Source organism: Callithrix jacchus, chromosome 10 (assembly GCF_049354715.1).
Source record: "Callithrix jacchus isolate 240 chromosome 10, calJac240_pri, whole genome shotgun sequence".
NCBI classification, from domain to species: domain Eukaryota; kingdom Metazoa; phylum Chordata; class Mammalia; order Primates; family Cebidae; genus Callithrix; species Callithrix jacchus.
The window spans coordinates 99409754-99435609 of NC_133511.1; the positions used below are offsets into that span (position 1 = coordinate 99409754).

The 25856-nt window shown below is 42.7% G+C and overlaps 1 protein-coding gene and 1 pseudogene across 4 annotated transcripts in view; one reads left to right on the top strand and one right to left on the bottom strand.

Moving 5' to 3' along the window:
- Positions 1-16283: 16283 nt before the first annotated feature.
- Positions 16284-25856, top strand: part of CAPRIN1 (cell cycle associated protein 1) — a 49875-nt gene continuing 40302 nt past the window's right edge. For 3 of the 4 annotated variants that reach the window (XM_078340825.1, XM_078340824.1, XM_035262340.3), the window contains exons 1-2: positions 16284-16424; positions 16970-17185. Coding sequence is in view for 2 of the 4 variants with exons in the window: in XM_035262340.3 (XP_035118231.1) it covers positions 16970-17185 (216 nt within the window). In the remaining 2 variants the exon portion in view is untranslated. Of the gene's footprint in view, positions 16715-16969; positions 17186-25856 lie in introns of all 4 variants that reach the window. The other variant, XM_035262341.3, reaches the window with a different exon arrangement.
- On the bottom strand, positions 21943-22071 carry LOC118145877 (5S ribosomal RNA; annotated as a pseudogene).

The following is a 25856-nucleotide window of genomic DNA, read 5'->3' on the forward strand; positions in this document are numbered from 1 at the left end:
AAATCTACTCAATCAGAAATTCTGGACCTGGGATCCTCTCTGTGATTCTGATACATATTAAAGTTTGAGAATGACTGCAAATACCGTTATCCCCATAGTACTCCATATCTCCTTGTTCCTGACTCAGTTCCCTACTGTTGGGATGTACCTGCCCACTCCCAGCTCTCCAGTGTAGCCTCTGGAGCACCTGCTCTGTGATCAACAAATTTCTCTATGTCTTACACATCTCTTCTGGGAATGTTCTCCATACTTCATTCTATTAATTAAAACCTGATCTCTCTCTCCCTCTCTCTCTCTCTCTCTCTCTCTGTTTCTCTCTCCTCTCTCTCTCTTTAGATAGAGCCTTGCTCTGTCACGCAGGCTGGAGTACAGTGGCTCAATCATGGCGCACTGCAGCCTCAATCTTCTAGGCTTAGGCAATCCTCCTACCTCTCTGCCTTCTAACTAGCTGGGACTACAGGCATGCACCAACACGCTTGGCTAATTTTAAAAAGTAGAGATGAGGACTTGCTAGGTTCCCAGGCTGGTCTCAAACTCCTAAACGTAACTGATCTGCCCACCTTGGCCTTCCAAAGTGTTGGGATTACAGGCATGAGTCACCATGCCTGGCCTTAAAGCCTGATCTCTTCTGTAGCAGCCTTCTGCGATAGTAAATCTGTGCTCACAACTATCCACCACAGGACAGGTTTTTGTCCTCCTTTCTCCTCATCAGTATTTCGAGATCATTGCTTCTTCTCTACTCTCTCGTGAAAACTTCCACTCCTTTGAGGCTCATGCCCTGTGATGGTTAATTTATGTGTTAGCTTGACTGGGCTAAGGATGCCCAGATAGTTGATAAAACATTATTTCTGGGTGTGTCTGTGAGGGTGTTTCTGGAGGACATTAGCATTTGAATCAGAGACTGAATAACAAAGTTCAGCCCTTACCAATGTGGATGGGCATCAATCAATCTCTTGAGGGCCCAAACAGAAAAACAAGGTGGAGGAAGTGCTGGATGTCGTGGCTTACACCTGTAATCCCAGAACTTTGGGAGGCCAAGGTAGGAGGATTGTTTGAGACCAGAAGTTTGAGACCAGCCTGAGCAACATAACAAGACCCCATTTCTACATGAAATTTTAAAAAATTATTTATTCTTTCTTCTTCTTTTTTTTTTTTTTTTGAGACAGAGTTTCACTCGTTGCCCAGGCTGGAGTCTAATGGCATGATCTCAGCTCACTGCAACCTCCATCTCCCAGGTTCAAGCGTTTCTCCTGCCTCAGTCTCCCCAGTAGCTGGGATTACAGGCATGTGCCACCATGCCCAGCTAATTTTTTTGTATTTTTAGTAGCCCTTTCCACGAGCTGTGGAAAGCCACTGAAGAATTTTAAGCAGCTGATTGAAATGGTCTGACTTTACTTTGAAAAGAACACTCTGGCTACTATACAAGAATTACGCCTGTGGGGGATGCATGGATAGGGCTGAGATACAGTGAATAGAACCTGGCTGTGGTCCAGCTGATAGCTGAAGGTGTGGGCTAGGAAGGTAACCCTACACTTTTTTTTTTTTGGAGACAGAGTTTTGCTCTGTCTCCTAGGCTAGAGTGCAGTGGCACAATCTCGGCTCATAGCAACCTCTGCCTCCTAGGTTCAAGTGATTCTCCTGCTTCAGCTTCCCAAGTAGCTGGAACTACAGGCACACACCATCATGCCTGGCTAATTTTTGCATTTTTAGTAGAGACAGTGTTTCACTATGTTGACCAGGCTAATCTCAAACTCCCAACCTCAGGTGATTTGCCTGCTTCAGCCTCCCAAAATGCTGGGATTACAGGCATGAGCCACCACACCCAGCCAACGCTACACTTTTAACTATATGCTCTCCTTGTACTTTTCTCTGAATGTGCCACAGCACATGCTAGACAAGCAGCATCCAACATTATCTGGGATTTTGTAATGTAAATTCTCAGGGCCCAACCCACTTACCTGCTTACTTTAATGAAACTTGTGATTCTTTACATCCCTTCTCATTCCCATCAAATAACTTTCACCTCTTAGTTCACAGGGCGGTGGGGGAATGGCGGAAAGAATCTGTTGCACAGGAATTCCTTCAATTTCCAACCACCATACCTATAAATGTCTGTAAATTATTTTCTTCTGGTTCATTCATACTAAAGAGGGATCCTTCCTTCTAACTGTGGCTGAGCCCTCTGTCTGTGCTTACCATTTATGCATGCTCAAGTCTCCACCAAGTTATTAAAACAAATAAATAATTTCCTCTACCTCTGCCTCCAGCCATCACCCTGTCTGTCCCAAAGCAAAACATCTTGGAAGAGTTGTCTACATTCACTCTCTCTCCTCTCTAATCATCTCCCCAGTCTACTTGAACCAGTTAGAATGAACCTGGCTTTGGTTCCTGCCATTCCACTGAATGATCTCTCACCAGGGTTCCCAATGATCTCTTGCTGCTAAAACCACAGAAAATATTCAGTCATGTCACAAGTATGCCTGTACTTCCTGTTAAATTATTGAAATACTTTGGCACCAGTTTTAAAAAGAGCTGCCACCCCAAGTCCCCTCAGTACCTCCTCTCTGGTCACTTCCTCAGACCTTCCTCCAGAGCTTCCTATCATCTAGCAACTAAAGAGAGCTAATGCCACTCACTGCAGAGGCCTGCCTCATCCTGCTCCCATATCAGGCTAACATTCATTCTGATTGGTTGGTGTCCAAGCCATATCAGTTGTTAATTATTTTTAGTGTTGTCCACTGCAGCAAAACTCAGCAAACTTTCCAATCTCCATCTTGACTAGTCAACTCTTTGAAACCCTCCCTTTGCTTTCTGTGATGCCATACTGTCTTGGTATTTTTCCTTCTACTTCTCTTTCCTATATTGATCTTCCCCATCCATATAACCTTTAAAATGTTGGTATTGCCCTCAGTCCTCTTTGCTTTGGTATCTCAATAGATCTCACTATTCTTACCTCATGTCTTCAATGACTATCAATACGTGAATGAATTCCACATTGAATGATTAACCAAGACTTCTCTGAACTGCAGGCTTGACTCAAATGTCTACTTAGCATATTCATTTGGCTATTCATAACCCCTGCAAACTTAACATGTATAAAATTGAACTTCCCAGCTGGCACAGTGGCTCATGCTTATAATCCCAGCACTTTGGGAGGCCAAGGCGGGTAGGATCACCTGAGGTCAAGAGTTTGAGACCAGTCTGGCCAACATAGTGAAACCCTACCTGTACTAAAAATACAAAAAATTAGCCAGGTGTGGTGGTAGGCACCTGTAATCCCAGCTACTCAGGAGGCTAAGGGAGGGAGAATCTCTTGAACCTGGGAGAAGGAGGTTGCGGTGAGCCGAGATGGCACCATTGCACTCTAGCCTGGGCAAAAAAAGCGAAACACCTATCTCTGTGGTAAGAGATGGGAATTTCAATTTTTTAACTTATTATTATTATTAAAAGGATGAATGAATCCAGAAGGATGAATAAATTTTTATTATAATTATTTTTAGAAGGATGCTTGAATCTAGAAACCTGAGAGTCTGTGACTCCTCTTCCTTGCTGCCCTCTCATATTCAGTCAATTACCATGTTCTATTTAATCTACCTATAAAATACATGTAATGCATATTAAATCCATTAAAATCTCTCCATATGCCCTACCAGTACTTTGCTCAAGCCACCATCACCCCTATGATTATGGTGGCCTCTTGTATTCTTACATCCATATTTGCCTCTCTCCAATCTATTTTTCGTAAAGCAGCCAGAGTTATCTTTTAAAAATGCAAATCTGATTAGACCCATATATCCTGTTCCATTCTCCTGGGGTTCAAAATGAGGTCACATTCCTCTCAATGTTCAAATCAGATGACTTGGAGCCTTCAACTTGTCTCCCTTGTGTCGTAACTTCAGATTCCAAAGGTACAGATTGTCTTGATAAATGGAACTGGAAAATTGGCTCATATTCTTTTTGCCTGCTGCGACTGTCAGTAAAATACCCGATTCTATGTGCTCTTCCATCCTGGTGTATTCCTTATCCATTGCCATTATGATGTGCTGTGACTAGGCACAGATGTCTACCAAATAGCCCAGGGTAATCCTTATTCAGTGAAAGAAATTATTTTGATTATCCAGGAGCCCTACAGTGTTTCAATTCTAGAATTAGAAAAAGATACATATAACTCTTCAGCTATGATGGCTCAATTGCCATGAAAGACCTAGGACCCAAATGTTCAGTCTCTTCCCTTATATATCTCTTCTAGCTTATATACGGGGATAAAAAGTGCTGGTAGGTGTCAGAATCTGCTTGTATTCCCCAAGGCAAAGCCTTGATGGCTTTGTGAGTTAGTGCATGTAAATTGATTTTTCTGCTCAAGACCCTCCAGCAATCTGCCAGGCCCAATGCATATAGTTCCACAGGAGGCCAGCAGTATGGGCCACAACACCAGTCAGAATGCACTTGAAGCCTCTGGTGTTAGAGTGTGGTCTTCTTCGCTCCAAGCAGTATCTTGCCTCAGTTCATTTTTAACCAAAATGTCCATGACACTCTAGTTCCTACCTTTGGTAGGTGGCCTGATCACTACCTCAACCATCCATTGCCACTATGATGTGCTGTGACTAGGCACAGATGTCTACAAAATAGCTTAGGGTAATCCCTATTTAGTGAAACAAAATATTTTGATTACCCAGGAGCCCAACAATGTTTCAATTCTAGAAGTAGGAAAAAATACATATATCTCTTTCAAAGTGTTGCATTCAGCTATGATGGCTCAATGCTATGGTAGACCTAGGACCAAAACGTGGGAAACAGGAGAATTCCAGAAGCCACCTTCTCACATCTAATCAGCCACCAATCCTTGGTGACTCGATCTATTACTATACTTAGAATTAAGCTGGGACACTGTCTTAGTTAAATGTCTTATCTGTTCTTTTATCATTTTAATCAGTTCCCACAGATTACCCTGACGCAGCTTCCAATCTAACCTCCGTATTGAACCCATTTTACTTTCTAAAATGTCAATAGGATCCAGCCTCTATTCTTGTTAAAGCTCTTTTAATTAGTGCTGGGATTACAGGCATAAGCCACCATGCCCAGCCTTTCTGTCTTTAAGATATCCCAGCACTTTGGGAGGCTGAGGTGGATGGATCACTTGAGGTCAGGAGTTCGAGACCAGACCTTTCAATCTTTTAAAATAGGAAAGGCTGGGTATGGTCGCTCACACCTGTAATCTCAGCACTTTGGGAGGCTGAGGCGGGTGAATTACCTGAGGTTGGGAGTTCAAGACCAGTCTGTCCAACATGGTGAAACCCCATCTCTACTAAAAATACAAAAATTAGTTGAGCAGGATGGCAGGTGCCTGTAATCTCAGCTGCTCAGGAGGCTGAGGCAGGAGAATCGCTTGAACCCAGGAGGCAGAGGTTGCAGTTAGCTGAGATCACACCACTGCACGCCAGCCTGAGCAACAGAGTGAGACTCAGTCTCAAAAAAAAAAAAAAGAAAGAAAGAAAGAAAGAAAGAAAGAAAATATAGGATTCTAAATCTGACATCTATGAACTAAGCATCAACAGATGGGCATCAGAAGAACTGAATTATATATAGGACTTTCCATGTGCATTTTTCCAATAAGATAGTCCATAATTTTAATCAGAACTTCAGGGGAGCCAAACGCAGTGGCTCATGCCTGTAATCCCAGCACTTTGGGAGGCCGAGGTGGGTGGATCACGAGGTCAGGAATTTAAGACCAGCCTGGCCAATATGGTGAAACCCTATCTCTACTAAAAATGCAAAAATTAGCCAGGCATGGTGACGTGCACCTGCAATCCCAGCTACTCGGGAGGCTGAGGCAGAGAATTGCTTAAACCCGGGAGGCGGAGGTTGCGGTGAGTGGAAATCATGCCTTTGCACTCCAGCCTGGGCAACAGAGTGAGCTTCTGTCTGATAAAAAAGAGAACTTCAGGGCAATGTATTTCTATAAGGAGGCTAAGACCTATAGCTCAAGTTCAAGTTGTGTAATTGGGATAAAAGGAGTTTTTATGACCTGGTCATAGCTTACCTGGCTAGTCTTATTATTTGCCGCTCTCTCCCTGCTATCCCTCCCCAATTAATATTCCAATAATGTAGAAACACTTATGATCCCTAAACCACACGATATGGTTTTATGCCCTCATGTGCTATTGAGCATCCTGTTCCCTCTGCCTGCAATGTCCTTCCTCTTTCCTTTACCCACTTTTGTCAGCTTATAAAAATTATCTTTCAAAATTCAGCTCTGGTAATATTTCCAGAGAGCCTTTTCTGATTCCCACCCATAACGAGTTACCCACCCCACTTATGTGTCACCTCTGTTCCTTGTACAGGCTTCTGGTTTACCCGTATTTTTGCCAGAAAAAATGAAAACATTTTCGGTAGACTTTTATATTGAAGTATAACATACCTACAGGAGTTTGCAAACTGTAGGCATATTGCTCAATGAACTTTACAAAGTGAACACCGCTAGGTAACTATCACTCTCAACAAGAGATAGAATATTGTCCAGGCACAATGGCTCATACCTGTAATCCTGGCATTTTGGGAGGCTGAGGTGGGTGGATTGCTTGAGTCCAGGAGTTTGAGACCAGCCTGGGTAATGCGGCGAAACCCCACCTCTACCAAAAAATTAGGCTGGGCTCGGTGGCTCACACCTGTGGGCACAGTGGCTCATGCTCCAGCACTTTGGGAGGCCAAAGTGTGTGGATCACCTGAGGTCAGGAGTTTGAGACCAGCCTGGCCAACATGGTGAAACTCATCTCTACTAAAAACACAAAAAGTAGCCAGGCTTGGTGGTGGCTGCAATTCCAGTTACTTGGGAGGCTGAGGCAAGCATTTACTTGAACCCTGGAGGCGGTGGTTACAGTGAGCCAAGATCATGCCATTGCACTCCAGTCTGGGCAACAAGAGTGAAACTCCATCTCAAAAAAAAAAAAGAAAAAAAAAAGGGAAGAAAGAAAGAAAAATTAGCCAGGCAAGGTGGTACACACTTGTGGTCCCAGCTGCTTGGGAAGCTGAGGTGGGAGGATCACCTGAGCCCAGAGAAGCTGAGGTAGGAGGATCACCTGAGCCCAGAGAGGTCTAGGTTGCAGTGAGCCATGATCACACCACTGCACTCCAGCCTGGGTGACAGTGAGACCCTATCTCAAAAGTAAATAAATAAATAAATAAATAAATAAGTGAATAAATAAATAAATACATAAAAAGAGAATATTGCCAGGACCTCAAAAGCCTCTCTTGTGCGTCATCCCAGTCATTACCTAATGAAAAAGGTAATTACTGTTCTGATTTCTTTTCTTTTGTTTTTAATGAAATGGAGTGCTCTGTCTCCCAGGCTGGAGTACAATGGCGCGATCTGAGCTCACTGCAACATCCGCCTCCCAGGTTTAAGTGACTCTCCTGCCTCAGCCTCCTGAATAGCTGAGATTACAGGTACCCACCACTATGCCCAGCTAATTTTTATATTTTTAGAAGAGACAGGGTTTCAAGCTGGTCTGGAACTCCTGTCCTTGTGATCCACCCGCCTCAGCCTCCCAAAGTGCTGGGATTACAGGCGTGAGCGACCTCACCCAGCCTGATTTCTTTTACCATAGATTAGTTTACCTGTTTCTAGTCTTCCATACTTTTGTGTCTAGTTTCTTTGATTCAACATTATGTGTGTTGAATTCATCCATGTTGTTGCTTGTAGCAGTGGTTTGTTCATCTTCACTGCTATATGTATTAAATGAATACACCATATGTTTATCTTTTTCTATTATTGATCGAAATTTGAGTTGCTTCCATGTTTGGTTACTAAGGATAATGCTGCCATGAACACGCTTGTATATGTCTCTCAATGACCATATCTATGCTTTTCTATTAGTATATGCCCAAAGCTGAATTTCTAGGTTACAGGGTATGTGAATACTCAGCTTTAGGAGACACTGATAAATACTTTTCTAAAATGGCTGGGCCAATTTATACTCCCATCCGCAGTGCGTGGAAATTCCAGTTGCTCCACATTCTTGCCATTCCTTGTACAATTCAAGTTTTGCTTTGTTTTTGTTTTGTTTTACTTTTAAGACAGGGTCTTGCTTTGTCACCCAGGCTGGAGTATAAGTGAAATAAGCCAGGCACAAAAGGCCATATATTGTAGGGTTCCATCTATCTAAAATGTCCAGAATAGACAATCTGTAAAGAAAGCAGATTAGTGGTAGCCAGGGACTTGGAGGAGGGGTAAATGGGGAATGACTGCTAATAAGGTACATGTTACTTCCTGGGGTGATAAAAATGTCTTAAAATTAGGTAATGCCAATGGTTGCATTACTCTCAAATATCAAATATACTAAAAACCAGTTAATTGTACACTTTAAATGGATTAATTTATGATAGGTATATTAGAGCTCAATACAAGTTATACAACACACTGAGCTGTTGTTTAACTTTTGCAGAATTTACTTATCTGAATTATTTGCAATAAACTTGTATTACTCTTGCAGTTTTTTAAAAATGAAGGTTTAACAATATTTAATTATAATTTATACTTTTTTTTCTGTGAAAAGGCTGCATAAAATGCATTCCTTGTCACACTATCACCTCTTTTTCTCTCATCAAATCAGCCCTAGCTATCTTAAAGAACAGTCCTCTTTTTTCTATAGGTGGACGTTAGCACAGTATTCACAAGGAGAAGCATCACGAGCTCTAGTTCCAAAGAATGCCAAGGAATATGATCTTGCAGTGCTACAGGGCTGCCAGAGTCTGCATTTGGTTTAGACAAGGAGGGCCCAGAGAAAAGGCTGCTGCCTTCTTCCTTCATTGTCCTCTGTAGGCAAAGTCTAAATAGGGTATGACTAGGCTGTCCAATATCCTCTGCTATTTTTTCTCTTCCGGCCTCTTTAAGAGGAAAACACAAAACGAAAAGTAACAGCAGAAAACATATTATAGTATACAACTGTCACCTTTGATTACTTTTTTTTTTTTAAGACATAGTCTCTGTCAACCAGGCTGGAGTGCAGTGGCATGATCCTGGCTCACTGCAACCTCTCTCTCCTGGGTTCAAGCGATTCTCCTGCCTAAGCCTCCCGAGTAGCTGGGATTACAGGTATGCACCACCATGCCAGCTAATTTTTGTATTTTTAGTAGACACAAGGTTTCACTATGTTGGTCTTCCAACCCCTGAACTCAGATGATCTGCCCACCTTGACCTCCCAAAGTGCTAGGATTACAGGCGTGAACCACTGTGCCCAGATATCTTTGAATACTTTTAAAAATTTCTTCTTACCCTTAGTTTTTTCCTTGTTCCAATAATTTCCCTAGATCTGCAGTACCAGCAACCATAGAGGGCTTATTAGAAACACAAATGACCAGCCGGCCCTCAGAGTCTTGATTAGTTACATAGAGGGCGGGGCCCAGCCAGCAGCACGTTAGCAACCCCACCATGCCATTCTGACTGTCCCCCAAGTTTGAGCACCACTGCTCTAATTATTGAAAGCCCTCAGCTTTACTATACAACAGCAGAAACTACAGGCTTGCTGAGTCACCCTTCTTTTCTCTTGGTCACCTTAACCTTCCATTCACCATTCCGCCCGGATTTCATTCTGCCTGGATTCTTCCCTAAGCATATTTCTCTTGACATTTTCTCTTCCATCTTGGAATCCGTTGGCCTCTTTTTGAATCAGCACCTCGAGTTTGCTGTCCTTTTCCACCTAAATGGTGATTGTCAACGTGCCCTACTTAAGACAGTGTCACAGCACTACCTGGGAAGAAAGATAGCAGATACCTTGAAAAGAATTTTTGTTTGAACATTTTTGGCACTTATTTTTGTGAAAATGAGTAGCATGTACACTCTACGTAGATAGAACAGAGATTCACAAACTTGAAGATGCAAAGGGGAGTTGTTTGTGATGAAATTTCACTCGTTGCCCCAGGCTGGAGTGCAGTGGTGGGATCTCAGCTCACCACAATCTCCGTCTCCCAGGTTCAAGCAATTCTCCTGCCTCAGCCTCCTGAGTAGCTGGGACTACAGGCATGAGCCACCATGCCCAGCTAATTTTTTATTTTTATTTTTAGTAGAGACTGGGTTTCTTCATTTGGTCAGGTTGGTCTCAAACTTGCAACCTCAGGTGATCCGCCTGCCTCAGCCTCACAAAGTGCTGGGATTACAGGCGTGAGTCACAGTGCCCGGCTATGGAATTTGGTTTTTTAAATGGATGTTCCTAGGTTTCAGATTCTGGGATGTAGAGGCAATGTCTGGGGTGGAGTCTAGGAATTTTCATTTTGACAAGTACCCCAGGTCATTTTGAAATTGATGGTCCTTGCCTACTTTGTGAAGCACTGTGTCAAAATGAGAATTGGGGTGGGGGGCAGGACTCTCTCCTTTGCAAATTCTACATCCACTGGAAATGGATGCAAGAAAAAAAAAACCAAACACAGGACCTACATCTTTTCATGACATTTTTTATGTCTCTGGTGATTTTGTGCTTAGGAGACCTTTAAATAAAGTTCTCTGGCTCTCAAGATAAAAAAATAAGTTATCATCACACAAAGAGTTAACGAAGTTGTGCTGTTAAGTGTGAAAATTATTCTTGAAATAATACATATCCTGACCAGCTATAGGAACAATTTTGAATAAGCTGATTACTTTTACACTTATATTCCCCTAGTATGTTATTAACTGAGATATGTAAAGTTTTATTCCTTCCAAAATTTGTGGAGCAGTTAGTTGCTACCTTGAAAGAAGTTATTTTTCTCAAATTATTGTTCACAGTGGTTGTATATATTAGTGTGAGACTTGATATATAGAATACTTTATTGCCTGAAATGACAATGATTATTCACGTTGCCAAGATGCAAGTTCACGCTATGAACAGATCAATTTGTGTCTTGGCAACATACAGAATGCATTTCTAACGGCATTTTAATTCTGGGGGCCAGTGTCAGAGTAGTTTTACTTGTAAAGTACTAGAATAAGTGACTACTTTTTTTTTTTTTTTTTTTTTTGAGACAGTTTTGCCCTGTCACCCAGGCTGGAGTGCAGTGGTGGGAACTTGGCTCACTACAACCTCCGCCTCCCAGGTTCAAGCAATTCTCCTTCCTCAGCCTCCTGAATAGCTGGGATTACATGCACCTGCTGCCATGGCCAGCTAATTTTTGTATTTTTAGTAGAAATGGGTTTCACCATGTTGGCTAGGCTGGTCTCCAACTCCTGACCTCAGGTGATATATCCACCTTGGCCCAAAGTGCTGGTATTTACAGGCATGAACCACAGTGCCCAGCCAATGGCTACATTTTTCATCTCATAAAATAGAACAGTATTTCCCAAACTCAGCGTTATTGACCTTTTGGTCTGAATAATATGTGCCGTTCTGTGCATTGTAGTTTGTTTAGTAGCATCTTTGGCCTTTACATACTGGATGTAATTAACATCTTCCCCTCAAGTTGTGACAACTAAATACTTCTAGACATTGCAAAGTGTGTCTGAGGGACAAAATCACCACAGGTTGGGAACAACTGAATAAAAACATGATGTTAAGACAACACACAATTCATATAAACAACTACATGAAAGATTTTCGTGCCTGTGGCCAAAGTGTTTTTGCTTTTTAAAAATTTTTATTTTTTTGCTGGGTGTGGTGGCTCACACCTGTAGTTACAGCACTTTGGGAGGCCAAGGCAGGAGGATCACAAGGTCAGGAGTTCGAGACCAGCCTGGCCAACAAAGTGAAACCCTGTCTCTACTAAAAGTACAAAAAATTGGCTGGGCATAGTGGCATATGCCTGTAATCCCAGCTACTCAGGAGGCTGAGGCAGGAGAATCACTTGAACCTGGAAGATGAAGGTTGTGGTGAGCTGAGATTGCACCACTGCACTCCAGCCTGGGCAGCAGAGCCAGACTCCATCTAAAAAAAATTATTTTTTTAAATTTTTACTTATTTATATTTTTGAAACATTTTACTTATTTATTTATATTTTTGAGACAGAGTTGCTCACTCTGTCGCCCATCACAGAGGCTGCAGTGGGCCAATCACCCCACTGCACTCCAGAATGGGTGATAGAGCGAGACTCAATCTCAAAAATAAATAAGCAAAATAAAATAAAAATAAAATATTTATTATTTTTTGGAGATGATGTCTCACTCTGTCAGCCAGGCTGAAATATGCAGTGGGGCAATCTCGGCTCACTACAACCTCTGCCTCCTGGTTTCAAGCAATTCTCCTGCCTCAGCTTCCCATGTAGCTGGGACTACAGATGCACACCGCCATGCTCGGCTAATCAAAGAAATAAAGAGTTCCCAGAAAACACAGTGGAAGAGCAGAATATGTTTACAAATGGTTTATAAATCCAAAAACCTTGGTATACTTTAATATATGCCAATATTAAATATATTAAAATAACAAAGTAAATACAAGATGCATAATAATATATTTCAATAACAAATCTTTCAAGCTAACATTCGCTTGTTTAATTCATTATATCACAGCACTTTGAAGTCTACACAGTCAAAGTGAATAAACTGTGTATCCTGATCATTTCAGCAAAATAATTCAACTGCTTCGGCTTGAATCACCCAATAAGCTAATGCTAAGCTTATTTGTAGCAAAAGAGGGGAATCTTCATCTGAATTATATGAACTGCCTCTTTGCTTCAGGTTGACAGAAACCTGGCCAAAGTGTGAACTACACTGTTCATACAGTTAAGGCTCTTAAGGTCGCTTAAATTTGTTTTTCAGTCATTTTACTACAAGTCAGCAGTAGGCATTTGTATCGTAATTTTTCCAGTACACTTTTTTTTTTTTTTTTGAGATGGAGTGTCCCTCTGTTGCCCAGGCTGAAGTACGGTTGCATGATCTCGGCTCACTGCAACCTCCGCCTCTTGGGTTCAAGTGATTCTTCTGCCTCAGCCTCCCAAGTAGCTGGAACTATAGGCATGCATCACCATGCCCAGCTAATTTTTGTATTTTCAGTAGAGACAGGATTTCATCGTATTGGCCAGGCTAGTCTCGAACTCCTGACCTCAGGTGATCCACCTGCCTCAGCCTTCCAAAATGCTGGGATTCCAGGTGTGAGCCACCACACCCGGCCAAGATGTTATTTTCTTAAGGATGATATAACTACCAATGGGAACAAGAGAAACTACTCTTTATTTCTTCAATGATACAATGACCCCAAGCTACTGCATAGCTCTATACTAGAAAAAAAGTTTTAAAAAATAAGCACTTAAAATTCACGTGAACATAACTTCAGTCCTCTTTGGGTCAAGTAGGAAATAGAAAAATTTGGTTGACTGAGACCTTGGCATTGAGCTGGGCAGGCAGTCAGCCTTAGGACACAGCTTTGCCTTAAATTTATTGGGTCTTTCTGGACTTGCTGACCTGAACAGAGAAACACAGAATGTCAGAACACCAGTGAAACAGGATTGGGTTGATATAGGAAGTTAGAGTGTGATGGCTACATATATTCACCAAATATTTCTGGTTCACCTGCTTCCTACCATGCCTCTGATAGAATACCATCTCTTGACTCCCTTATGGTTGGATAGGGTCATGTGACTCTTTCTGGCCAATAAATTTAAGCAGATGTGATGCATATCTACTTGTCTAAAGCATTTAATTGACTGAGATATTCCTGAGTTCTCTTGTGGTACAGTGATCAGCAACACTTGAGATATGGCTTCCATCAGCCTGAATCTACTGAGAGCTATGAACAGGCCACTCTGTTGAACTGTGATGTGTACCATCTGTAGTTGTGTTTTTTTTTTTTTGAGACAGAGTCTTGCTCTGTTGCCCAGGTTGGAGTGCAGTCGCACAATCATGGCTCACTACAGCCTCTGCCTCCTGGGTTCTTGTGCCTCAGCCTGCTGAGTAGCTGGGATTACAGGCATGTGTCACCATACCCAGCAATTTTTTTTTTCCTATTTTTAGTAGAGAAGGGGTTTGCCATGTTGGCCAGACTGGTCTCAAACTCCTGACCTCAAGTGATCTGCCAGCCTTGGCTTCCCAAAGTCCTAGAATTATAGGCATGTGCCACTTCGCCTGCCCCATTTGTAGTTTTAAGCCAGGGATTGGCAAACACTTGTTATTGTAAAGGCAGAGATAGTATTCTAGGTTTTGCACACCTACTGTCTGTTGCACACCCAGCTACTCAACTCTGCTGTGCTGTAGCAGAAAGGCAGTTATGGAATGGATGCACATAGATAGATGTGGATGTGTCCCAGTAAAAGTTTAGACATTGGCCAGGTATAGTGGCTCATGCCTGTAATCCAAGCACTTTGGAGGCCAAGGTGGGCGGATCACCTGAGGTCGGGAGTTCAAGACCAGCCTGACCAACATGGTGAAACCCTGTCTTTAAAAAAATAAATAAATAAAGTTTAGACATTGGTCAGTCTCTGAGGAATAAAGCAGTGATTTTTGAAACTTTAATACACACACATCTCCTGAAGATCTTGTTAAAATGCCGTTTAATTCAGTTAAGTCTGCTATGGAGTCCAAGACAGTAGTGACCATGGCAGTGATAGTGGTTGGGCTGAATAAACTTTTGAGTTGCAAGGAGCTAAAGGATTACTATCTCCCTTTGCCAGCCCCTAGGCCTGGCATAATTGTTCAGCATAGTGCTAAGCATGATTTAGCTGACTAATTTTGAAACTATGAGTTCCCAATGAATGCAGTAAAAGCCAGAGTCCTTACCGTGATCTTTCAGGCCCTACAAGACCAGCCCCCTTTTACATCTTTGACCTTATCTTACTCTCTGCTCTAGCCACTGTGGTCTCAGTGTTCCTTGACCCCAGCAAGCACACTCCTCAGATCTTAGTACTTGGTGTTTCCTCTACCTGAAAAATTCTTCCTCCAAGGTAGCTGCTTAGCTATCTTCCTCCAGTTCCTTCAGTACTAGCTCAGATGTAAGGCTTTCCCTGACCACCCTTCCGTTTTTTCTTTCCTCTACCATTTGACTATCCGACATGTACTTGTCTTCCCTTACTTAGAATGTAAGCTCCATATAAATATATTTGTTTTGTTCATAATCTCTAGCACTTATGAGTTCCCATCACACACTAAGGTGCTCAATAAATATTTGAATGAATATATAACAGACTTTGCAGCTACCCAGGATATCTTGAGGTCAGAGGCTGCTGTTTCTCCAGGCTCCCTCAGGATGCACTGTTGCCAGCCAGCATTACTCATTTTATTCCCTAGGGAACAGTGGGTTTGGTAGAACTCTCTACTAAATCTCTTTTTCACAGAATTTAAATTATAAATTGGTCATTTACTGTTGTCATACAATATTGTGTTGCTGAATTTTCCACTGATTATATTCATTTTTATTTTTTTTTAAAGACAGGGTTTCACCATGTTGGTCAGGCTTGTCTTGAACTCCCGACCTCAGGTGATCTTCCCACCTTGGCCTTCAAAGTGCTTGGATTACAGGCGTGAGCCACCACGCCCGGCCAATCATATTCATTTTAATATACTTCCTTCCAGCACTCGGTTTCTTGTTTTTCTGCACACTGTCCACACCCACTGCACCTCAAGGCTGGAATAATTCTCTAGGAGCAAAAAATCATCTTTTTCTTTGTATTTCATTGAACATTCTCTTTACAGTGTTAGGTAAACCTAAAAAAAAAGGAAACAAAAGTCTAATAATTCGTAATACTCAGATCTACTGGATACGTAACATCATAGGGTAGTGAAGATTTTGAGGCCAGTGCTTTAGGATTTAAAAAGCCACCAACCATGACCATGTCCGACACGTTCTACAGATAACTCCTAGGATACTGGGTGATTGGTGGGGAAGCGGCGAGTTATCTTTTTTTCAAAAGACCTTTTGGGGTATAGGAGTTTACTCGTTCTGCATACAGAAGGAATTCTAGAAGCTAGAATTGCACCACCCACCCCACGCACCCCTTACTGGCAGAAACCTTTGGCCCCCAACCCCCACCCCCGCCAAATAAGGGCTCTTCACAGGGCAGTCGCCAGCTCCAGAGCCAGCTGCTTGACACCTATTGTCCCCGTTTGGGCGTCAACCGATTTCGCCTGAAGGACCCTAGCTTCGATTGCGCTCAAAACTCAAGGCGCCGTTCCTTTGGCCTCGCCAGGGTCGTCCCCACTTGTGTCTAGTGGACGCCCCCAAGCGCAGGGGCCGGGGGACTGCGAGGAGGCAAGCGGGCGGCCTCTTCCAGGAAGGCGTTCGCGCCGGGCAGCCCGAGCAGCCACGAAGGCCCCCGCTCTCCGCTTCTCCCGCCCCCCGCGCCCCAGAGGGCTGCTGGCTGGCTAAGTCCCTCCCGCTCCCGGTTCTCGCCTCACTAGGAGCGGCTCTCAGTGCAGCGGGGACTGGGCGAAGCGGCCTGCGCCCACGGAGCACGCGACACTGCCCGGAAGGCACTGCCACCCTTGCCCCTACAGCTGCCCACTCGGGATCTCCAGCCGCCTGCGCGCGCGCACGGTGAGCGCCACCCGGAACCGAGTAGCTGCAGGGGCAGAGGGCCGCTGCGCCGGAGTGTCCTTTACCTCCGGACCGGCAGGAGCTTCCGAGGGACTTGCCCCCAAGTCCCCCCACCCCACCCCGGTCATTTCCCATGCCCTTCTCTGCCCCCGAGCCCCGCCCCTCTCTTTCTTCCCTTCCTCGGAAGCCGGAGAGCGCTGGCCCTCCCCGTTGGGGACCGTTGCACTGGCCGTTGGCGGCCGGCGCGGTGAGGCCCCGCCCCCGGCGCGAGCCTCGGAGCCGCGGGACCGGTAGGCCGAGTCGGCGGCTCCGCGGGGGAGGGGCGGGTCGGGGGCGGCGCGAGGCCCGGCCGGGCGCCCCGCTGGCAGGTCGCGCGCGCGCCCGCGCACTCTTCCTGCCCTCGAGGCGCGCCGCCCCTTTCCCCACCCGCTCGCGTAGGCTCCCGCCCGCTGCGCGTTTTGTCCCGCGTCTCGCCCCGTCCGTCTTCTGACTCGCCGCTCTTGTCCTTCCTCCCGCTTTTTCTTCTCTCCCCTCGCGGTCTGAAGATGCCCTCGGCCACCAGCCACAGCGGGAGCGGCAGCAAGTCGTCCGGACCGCCACCGCCGTCGGGATCCTCCGGGAGTGAGGCGGCTGCGGGAGCCGGGGCCGCCGCGCCGGCTTCTCAGCACCCTGCAACTGGCACCGGCGCTGTGCAGACCGAGGCCATGAAACAGATCCTCGGGGTGATCGACAAGAAACTTAGGAACCTGGAGAAGAAAAAGGTGCCAGGAGTTGGTGGGGAAGGGAGGGGTGGCTGCGGCTGGGCTCTGCGCCCCCTCCGACCCTGGGCACTGGAGCCCTTGCTTCTTTCCGCCTCGGGAGCGTTACTAGGTCCCCTCCTCCTTCCACCCTTGGCCCCCACGCCCCATCTCGACGGTCAACGGGAGTTTCGTTTCGTGCCCAGAAAACGGGCTCCTGGAGGAGGCACTTGTCACCAGATTGGGACGCGGCGCTGTCCCCCGGGCCTTTTTATTACCCTTCCGCTGTGGGTCTGGCTTTTTGGCCTTTGGGAGTGGGACCTGTGAGGGTGGGGGCCTGTCGTCAGGACTTCATTGTATGGTGCCCTTCTCGTCTCCGAGGCCCGATTTCTCTGACGAGGGTCCAAAATGGAGAGGTACCTCCTCGGGGGGCACCGGGCTCAACTGACCGCCTCGTGGAGTTGGGGCGGCCTGCGTCCTGTATCCTTGGAGTCTGTGCCCTCGGGGGCCGATCGAGTGCCCCCTCTTATTCCGTGGGAGAGAAGTGTATTTAGAATCTCAAGCTAGAACTGCCTTTTCGGCAGGCCCATTTTGAATGGGTCTTCGATTTGCTACCCCCGCCCCCACGTGATGGGCTCCCCTACGTTTCTCTCTTTGTTTCAGTTGTCTGGGTTTCCCTACGAGCCTCACGGTCAGCTCAATCGCGAGACGATTTTCTGCAGCGACTTTTTGTTCCTAGGGGACTCTGAAGGGGCGGGGGACTGCTACGATTGAGATTCATTGGGGGCTGGGTCCTGGGGATACTGGAGAGGATATCTGGGACTAGGGGCACATGGAGAGAGCGTCTAACATGGCGGCGGCTGCGGGGAGAGGGAAGCGCTTTACAGGAGCTGCATTGTGAGCACAAAGCGAAAGCAGAGGGGGAGGGCAGAGACCAGGCAGCCGCCCCGACTAGCCTTCCTAGTCCCCCTCCAAAAAAAAATTCGAGCCACACCCACGATATTTTGGATTCAGTATTTAGTCCTTCTAGATCACGCTATTGAGGTGTATCTTCATTTGCAAATCAGCCTTTTGTTTTATGTTTTCTTCGCAGGACAGTGTAAACTGTTTAGAGGGGCATGTGTATGTGTGTAGAGAAAAGGTCTGGGCAGAGTGAATAATTAAAAGGAGTAAGATCAGAGGTGGAAGGGGAGAAAAATAAGTCGTTTGTAAAAACGAGGTAATTATGTCTGTGACTATCATGTTAACTTGAATTTTACCTTATAAAGTAAAATGTAACTTTCTTTACAAATCAATTTTGAATTCCTCTTTAGAAACCCTTTTGGAGTAAAATAAGATACTGTTTACAGTTGGGTTTGTTTTGACTTCAATCCACCAGAAGTAACCCAACTTCTGCTTGTCTGCCTCTAGGAAAACATTTATAACATCTTGAATTTCCAGGAAATCATTTTGCAATGTTTATGTAGCCAGCCACCTAATAGTGTTAGTTGAGGTGCTGATACAGTAACTGGCTAAAATGTTGGGCTGTGGGAAATAAGTTGAAGAAAACTGTTGATGTTTAGGTCTTATTAATTTTAATTGCTTATTTACTGATTTATTTTACATTTTGAGAGACTTTTAAAACATTTAGCCTTGATACTTCCTTCCCTGTCTCATCTTCAGTATTGAAGGTTGGGAATTTTACTTGAATTTCATGGACTTTATGTGAAATTGAGAGATGCTCTAATCTGGGATTTGTTTTTTCTTTTTTTTTTTTTGCTAATCCTTTATTTTGATAAACAAGTGTGTTTTATTGTAGGTAATTGGAATAGTAGTTCTGTCAACAAAGTAACAAAAGTATTTTAAGTTTAACATTCTACATTCAAATGTTGAATAGAATAAGCATGCCAGTATCTTCTGAGTCTGACACATGATTTAGTTTTTGCTACCCTGTTGAAATTGAGACTATCTTGGGTATCTTTAAAATGTTAATGCAGTAAGCAAGCTTGCTGATCTAGCTGATGCTTGAGTTTTTGATTCTTCAGAATTTCTTGGAAATGTTTTGTTCTGGTGTAGTAATCTGGACATAAATATTAATGATTATGAACATTAATGTATTAATAATTATGAACATTAATGATTAGTGAGGATTTAAAGTGTAGACACATTAATGACTGAAAGATAACTCTTCAAAGAAGGCAATATAAAGTTAGGTGCTGATTGGCAGCCAATCTAGCTGTGAGGTGGCCGTCAGATTCTAGTGTTTAAGTATGTCTGAAAAAAACAGAAATCTAGTTTATAAGCCCCTCTTGAGGACTTGAACCATGACAGGTCATTAAATGTGTATAGGGATGTGTGTGTATTATTATACTTTGTCATACTTTGTCCTCAAGTTATTTTATTTATTTTTAGAGATGAGTCTCACTCTGTCATCTAGGCTGGAGTGTGGTGGGATGAACTTGGCACCCTGCAATCTACACCTCGGGTTCAGGGGATCCTCCCTTCTCAGCCTCCTAAGTAGCTGTGATTACAAATGTGCGCCACCACACCAGGCTAATTTTATGTATTGTTAGTAGAGACAGGGTTTCACCATGTTGGCCAGGCTGATCTCGAACTCCTGACCTCAAGTGATTCACCCACCTTGGCCTCCCAAAGTACTGTGATTGCAGGTGTGGGCCACGGTGCCCAGCATCCCTTCAAGTTATAAAGGAGAAAGTAATGTAATTATTACACAGATTATTAACTAGGCTAATGCATACTGAAAGATGGATGTGTTAATAATGGAGATTTAACAAACTTCGAAAAGTAACCCATTTTTCTGTCTTCTCAGTGTTTTAAGTGCTAGATAGCAGCAAAAAGGTCAAGTTACAGTTAAGTGAGACTTTTTGATAAACCACAGACTGAACTATCTACTTGTTAAGTAGATAAGTTGGCAATATTGATGTTGACTTAATTGCAATTAAAACTATGTATTTTGCTTTTTGAAAAATTCAGGGCATTTGTTTTTTCCCTAAATTTAAGCACATCTGGTTTTCAGTTTAAAATTTTTTATATCTAGATGATTTACTTGTGAGAAGGCTTAACTCTCGTTAGTTTTTAAATACGAGTGAGCATTTCTAATGCACCAAAACAGGATTGCTTTACAAATCAATTTTGAATTCCTCTTTAGAAACCCTTTTGGAGTAAAATAAGATACTGTTTACAGTTGGGTTTGTTTTGACTTCAATCCACCAGCAACTTGTATTTGAGCTATATTTCAATCTTGACCTATTCTTATTGGAGCCTTCTGGACCAGAATGTGTTTTTTATGGATTTTAAAATCAAGTATCCTGGCAAAAATGGCTATGGATATGTAGTATTGCTTACATTAAAACAGAATTGAAATCATTTTATTGTACTTTAAGAAACAAAGTTATTTTCTAATGATTTGAGCCATTAAAGGAGAGCCAAGCATCTGCTCAATGAGAATGCATGCTTAACATTGATGAAATATGATCTTATTATGTAATGCAACTAAAAGACTTGGTAGATTTTGAAATTTGGGCTTATAAGTAGTACATGAATGTTTAGCCAAAAAAAAAAAAATATAGCTCTGATAAAGAGGATGAAGAATAAAACTCCATTTGCAAATCTTACTGATTAAAGTACAGGTTAATACTGAGTTGAGTGATTAACTGCCCAGTTTTCTTTATCAGTTCGTTGGTGCTGAATTGGGCCCTAGGCTATGCAAGATATTCTAAAACCGAGTCTTAATTTTAACTGAAGAGAGAGCTCATTTGATACTGTTAGATGTAATCAGTTGTAATGTGGAATAAAGGATGTTTCAATATATAACATTTAATATTATTTGTGAATATGATAGGTTTAGACTCTAGTGACTTTGGTGGGTGAAAGTTTAACCAATGTTCACTTTTGTAAAATGCAAAATAGCCCGACAGCTTTTTAACCAATATGTGACCAGAACTTACAGCCAGAGTGTAATATTTTTTATACTTCTTCCTGAAGGCTTACTGGACTTCATCTTTGCAGTTAGTATTATTCTTTGAAAAGAATGCTGTTGTTGTGAGGGTGACATTTCTTTCTAGAGCATTGCAGTATGTCTGTGCTTAGAATTTTCATTGCAGCTGTTGTACACCACTTACATGTTCAGTGTTTTAAAATAAAAACATTCTTAACTATTTTGTAGTAAAATATTTCCTTGAGGCTATTACCTGAAGCCTTCTTTGACATTTAAGTTTTCTTGATGTGTTTGCTTCTCTGTGGGTTTGCAAGAACTATTCTGCAATGCAGAGGGTAAGATTATTTTGCATTCACCTTGTCACAGAGAAAGCTGTAATGCTTAATTTGTTTCCCTCTGCTTGAGTGTGTGTGTTGGTATGTGCAGCACTGGGAAGTACTTAAAAAGGCAAAGCTGTGAATTCCCCCAAGTGAAAATGGGTACGTCTTTCTGGGATGAGAGTAGAAGCCTAAGTATTACATTGAGAATGTATTGTTTTAACCTGATCGAATTAGTTTACTCTAGGATGCTACCCATGTGGCAGATGTTTGAATGAGAATACATTTTGTGTGACTTACAGATTAAGCATACAATTCACCAGAATTTTATGTAATTAATTTCTTAGTTTACATTTAGGGCTAGATGAAGACTAGTACTATTTAATCTTCTAGAAAAACTAATACTTTAGTGAAAGAAAGCATTAATATTTGCAGTACTTTTAATTTTTGCAAAATGTTAAATTTACCACAGCTTTGTCATAGCTATAATCTTACACTGTTATGAAATTTAAGAGATTTTTTTTTAAAGCCTATAGCACCTGGTATTCCCATCCAATACTTGGTGGTCTCCCATCCAAGTACTAACCAGGTCTGACCCTGCTTAGCTTCTGAGCTCAGACGAGATCGGGCGTGCTCAGGATGGTATGGCTGTAGACAGATTTTTAATTTTTATTTATTATTATTTTTGAGACAGCGTTTCACTCTTGGTGCCCAGGCAGGAGTGCAATGGCATGACCTTGGCTCACTGCAACCTCCCCCTCCCAGGTTCAAGCGATTCTGCTGCCTCAGCCTCCTGTGTACCTGGGATTACAGGCGTCCACCACCACATCTGGCTAATTTTGTATTTTTAGTAGAGATGGGGTTTTACCATGTTGGCCAGGATGATCTCGAAGGCCTGACCTCAAGTGATACACCTGCCTCAGCCTCCCAAAGTGCTAGGATTACAGGTGTGTTCCACCGCGTCTGGCCTAAGAGTTTTTTTTTTTAAGAGTTTAAACTACCTTAGAATTTAGTCCAATTAGTTTTATAGACAAAAAAATGGACAAAATGACTTAGGTTGGAATGGGTGATTTCCAAAGTTTCTTTTAATTGTTTCTTTTTTGAGATGGAATTTTGCTCTGTCGCTCAAGGTTGGAAGTGCAGTGATGCAGCCTCAGCTCACTGCAATCTCTGCCTTCCGGGTTCAAGCGATTCTTGTGCCTCAGCCTCCTGAGTAGCTGGGAGTACAGGTGCATGCCACCACGCCCAGCTAATTTTTGTATTTTTAGCATAGATGGGGTTTCGCTGTGTTGATCAGAGGGTGGTCTCGAACTCTTGCCTATCTCAGATTACAGGCATGAACCATAACATCTGGCCTCTTGTATGTTTTATGGGAGTAATTAGAATTTGTAATGTTCTACAGCATAAGTGTAATTTTCATGTTTAATTATTTAGAACCAAGTAAAGCCTTTTGCTTCAAATCCTTAGAGTTTCTCTTATTTTATTTTTTTTGAAATGGAGTTTTGTTCTTGTTGCCCAGCTGGAGTGCAGTGGCACAGTCTCGGCTCACCGCAACCTCTGACTCACCACAATCTCTGCCTCCAGGTTCAAATGATTCTCCTGCCTCAGCCTCAGGAGTAGCTGGGATTACAGGCATGCACCACCATGCCTGGCTAATTTTGTATTTTTAGTAGAGATGGGGTTTCTCCATGTTGGTCAGGCTGATCTCAAACTCCTGACCTCAGGTGATCCACCCGCCTCAGCCTCCCAAAGTGCTGGGATTACTGCGAGCTACCGTACCTGGTCAAGTTTCTCTGTTTAAAAAAAAAACTGAATGCAAAAGAAAATTGTTTTCTATGTATTTATTATTAGACCTTTATTAATGTCTCATTGTTAATCCGTGTTTGCATTGTACAGATAATGGGGTTCTGAGTGTGTCAGGTATCATTGGGGCATCCATATTATAATGAAATAAACTTTTATTAAAGTTTAAACTTAAAAATTTTTCTTTATGTTTAGCCCCAAATGTGTATTTGTCAGTCTCTACTCAAGCTTGATAGGTTGTAGACCAGAAAAATCTGGGAAAAGCATTACCAGTAGAGATAAATAAGAAGTGTGACAATTTTTTCATCCAAATTATTGTTATTTCAAGCTTCTGGGTATTTTTTGGTAATTGGTTCTTTTTTCTGGGGGAAATGAATGTTATGTGTGTATATAATATAGAAAAGTGAGAGGAGTAGCAGAAGAGAAACTCAGCCAAAGTTGATACTGTAAATTGCTTGGTTTCAGCTCATTTATTTCCTTCACTAGCTCTACTACAGTGCTTTTGTTAGATAGACTATGAGTATAAAATCATGGGTGAAAGATACTCCACTGGGTAGAGTTCAAAATTCAAACTTCTTGAGGGGAGGGGAAGGTGTGTTTCTTGACCATGCTCAGTTCAAGTAGTTTGTTTCTTTTAACTTCTCCTGTTACTTATTGTCTGTACACTTCTTGACATTTTTATATTGCCTTGTGTTGTTAACTTTACACTTTTTTCTAAATTGGTAATAAGCTTGTTGAGGGCAGAGACTATTAACATCACTCTGCTGTGCCTCCTTGCACGTGGTATATGCTGAATAAGTGCTTGCTAGTTTGTCCAAATCATTACATAGAAATATCCGTAGCTTCATTAACAACCCTGTTAAAATGGATTAATCCATGGAGTTATGGAAGAAATGCTTTTTGTACAGAGCTATTTACTTGTGGTATTTTTTATTGAAATGGATTTTTTTTCCTGAAGGGATTTTTTTATTTTCTTCAGGTAGGTAGAGTTGAGTAGGCAAGCAGAACACTCTTTTTCAAAAAAAAAAAGGCTGGGTAGCAGGCCTGGCACAATGGCTCACGCCTGTAATCCCAGCACTTTGGGAGGTCAAGGCTGGTGGTTCACCTTAGGTCAGGAGTTTGAGACCAGTCTGGCCAACATGATGAAACCTAGCCTCTACTAAAAATACAAAAAATAGCTAGACGTGGCGACCTACAACTGTAGTCCCAGCTACTCTGGAGGCTGAGACAGGAGAATTGCTTGAATTTGGAAGGCGGAGATCACATCACTGTACTTCAGCCTAGGTGATAGAATGAGACACTGTCTCAAAAAAAAAGCTGGATAGCCTAAGCAAGATATGTGAATGGTCTTAGGAGGACACAGATAATTCTTACTATTAGAACCGTTGTACGTTATTAGAAATTTCGTTACATTCTCCTCAATACTGTTGTAAAGATACTTTAATTTTAGTTTTTTAGAGACAGAGTCTCACTGTCATCTAGGCTGGAGTTCAGTAGGGCAGTCATTGTTCACTGCAACCTTGAACTCTTAGTCTCAAGTGATCCTCCTGCCTCAACCTCCCAAAGTGTTAGGATCACAGGCATGACCCACTGTGCCTGACCCACCTTGATACTGTTATCCAAATGTAGAAATAACTGAAATATATTTTAGTCACTAAAAAACCCTTTTGGCCTACGCTTTTGAGTTACATTGAACTTCTTTTTACATTGTGGACAGGTAAGATAGTATAGTAAGCAAAAGTTTCCTCAGTTTTTAAAAGACGGGTAGAAAGAACACACTGCAATCTATAGATGATCCATTGCAGCTATCTTCAGATGCTGAAAACTTGCTCATATAGCAGGAGTCTATGCTGTTTTAGAAAAATGAAAATATTAAACAGTGATGGTGGGATGTAGTCTTTTTACATTGAACTCCCAAGGAATGTATTAATATAAATAAGTTTTCCGGATTTATGCTAGGGAATAGCTTGCTTAAAGCGACTAATATTTCAAAAGATGCCCTGTAAGATTATTTATGATAATTTGCTTTTCAAATCCACAAGCTTTAGACTTTTTAAGAATATAGTCAAAGTAGGTGATGCTGAAACTTGTTAACATTTCTTTTTCTTTTTCCTACTAGAGTCAGCTGCTTCCATTCACTCAGACTTACCTGCATAATTATAGTCTTGAACAAGGAATAACAGTTTTTACAGGATTGGTTTTTATCTTTTTAAAAAAAAATTGGACAAAAGGCTTGTCAAACTAAACTTCTGGATACTTAACTGGCTTAAAAAATTATCTTACAATGGAACCTTAGGTAACATCTAATTTAGCGTGCTTTTTTTTTTTGAGATGGAGTTTTGCTCTTGTTGCCCAGGCTGGAGTGCAGTGGCACGATCTGTTCACTGCAACCTCTGCCTCCCGTGTTCAAGCAATTTTCCTGCCTCAGCCTCCCAAGTAGCTGGTGTTACAGGTGCCTCCCACTGCCCCTGGCTAATTTTTTGTGTTTTTAGTAGAGACTGGGTTTCACCATATTGGCCATTCTGGTCTCAAACTCCTGATCTTAGGTGATCCACCTGCCTTGTCCTCCCAATGTGCTGGGATTACAGGCATGAGCCACCGCACCCGGCCTAATTTAGCATTCTTACACCATTCTTAG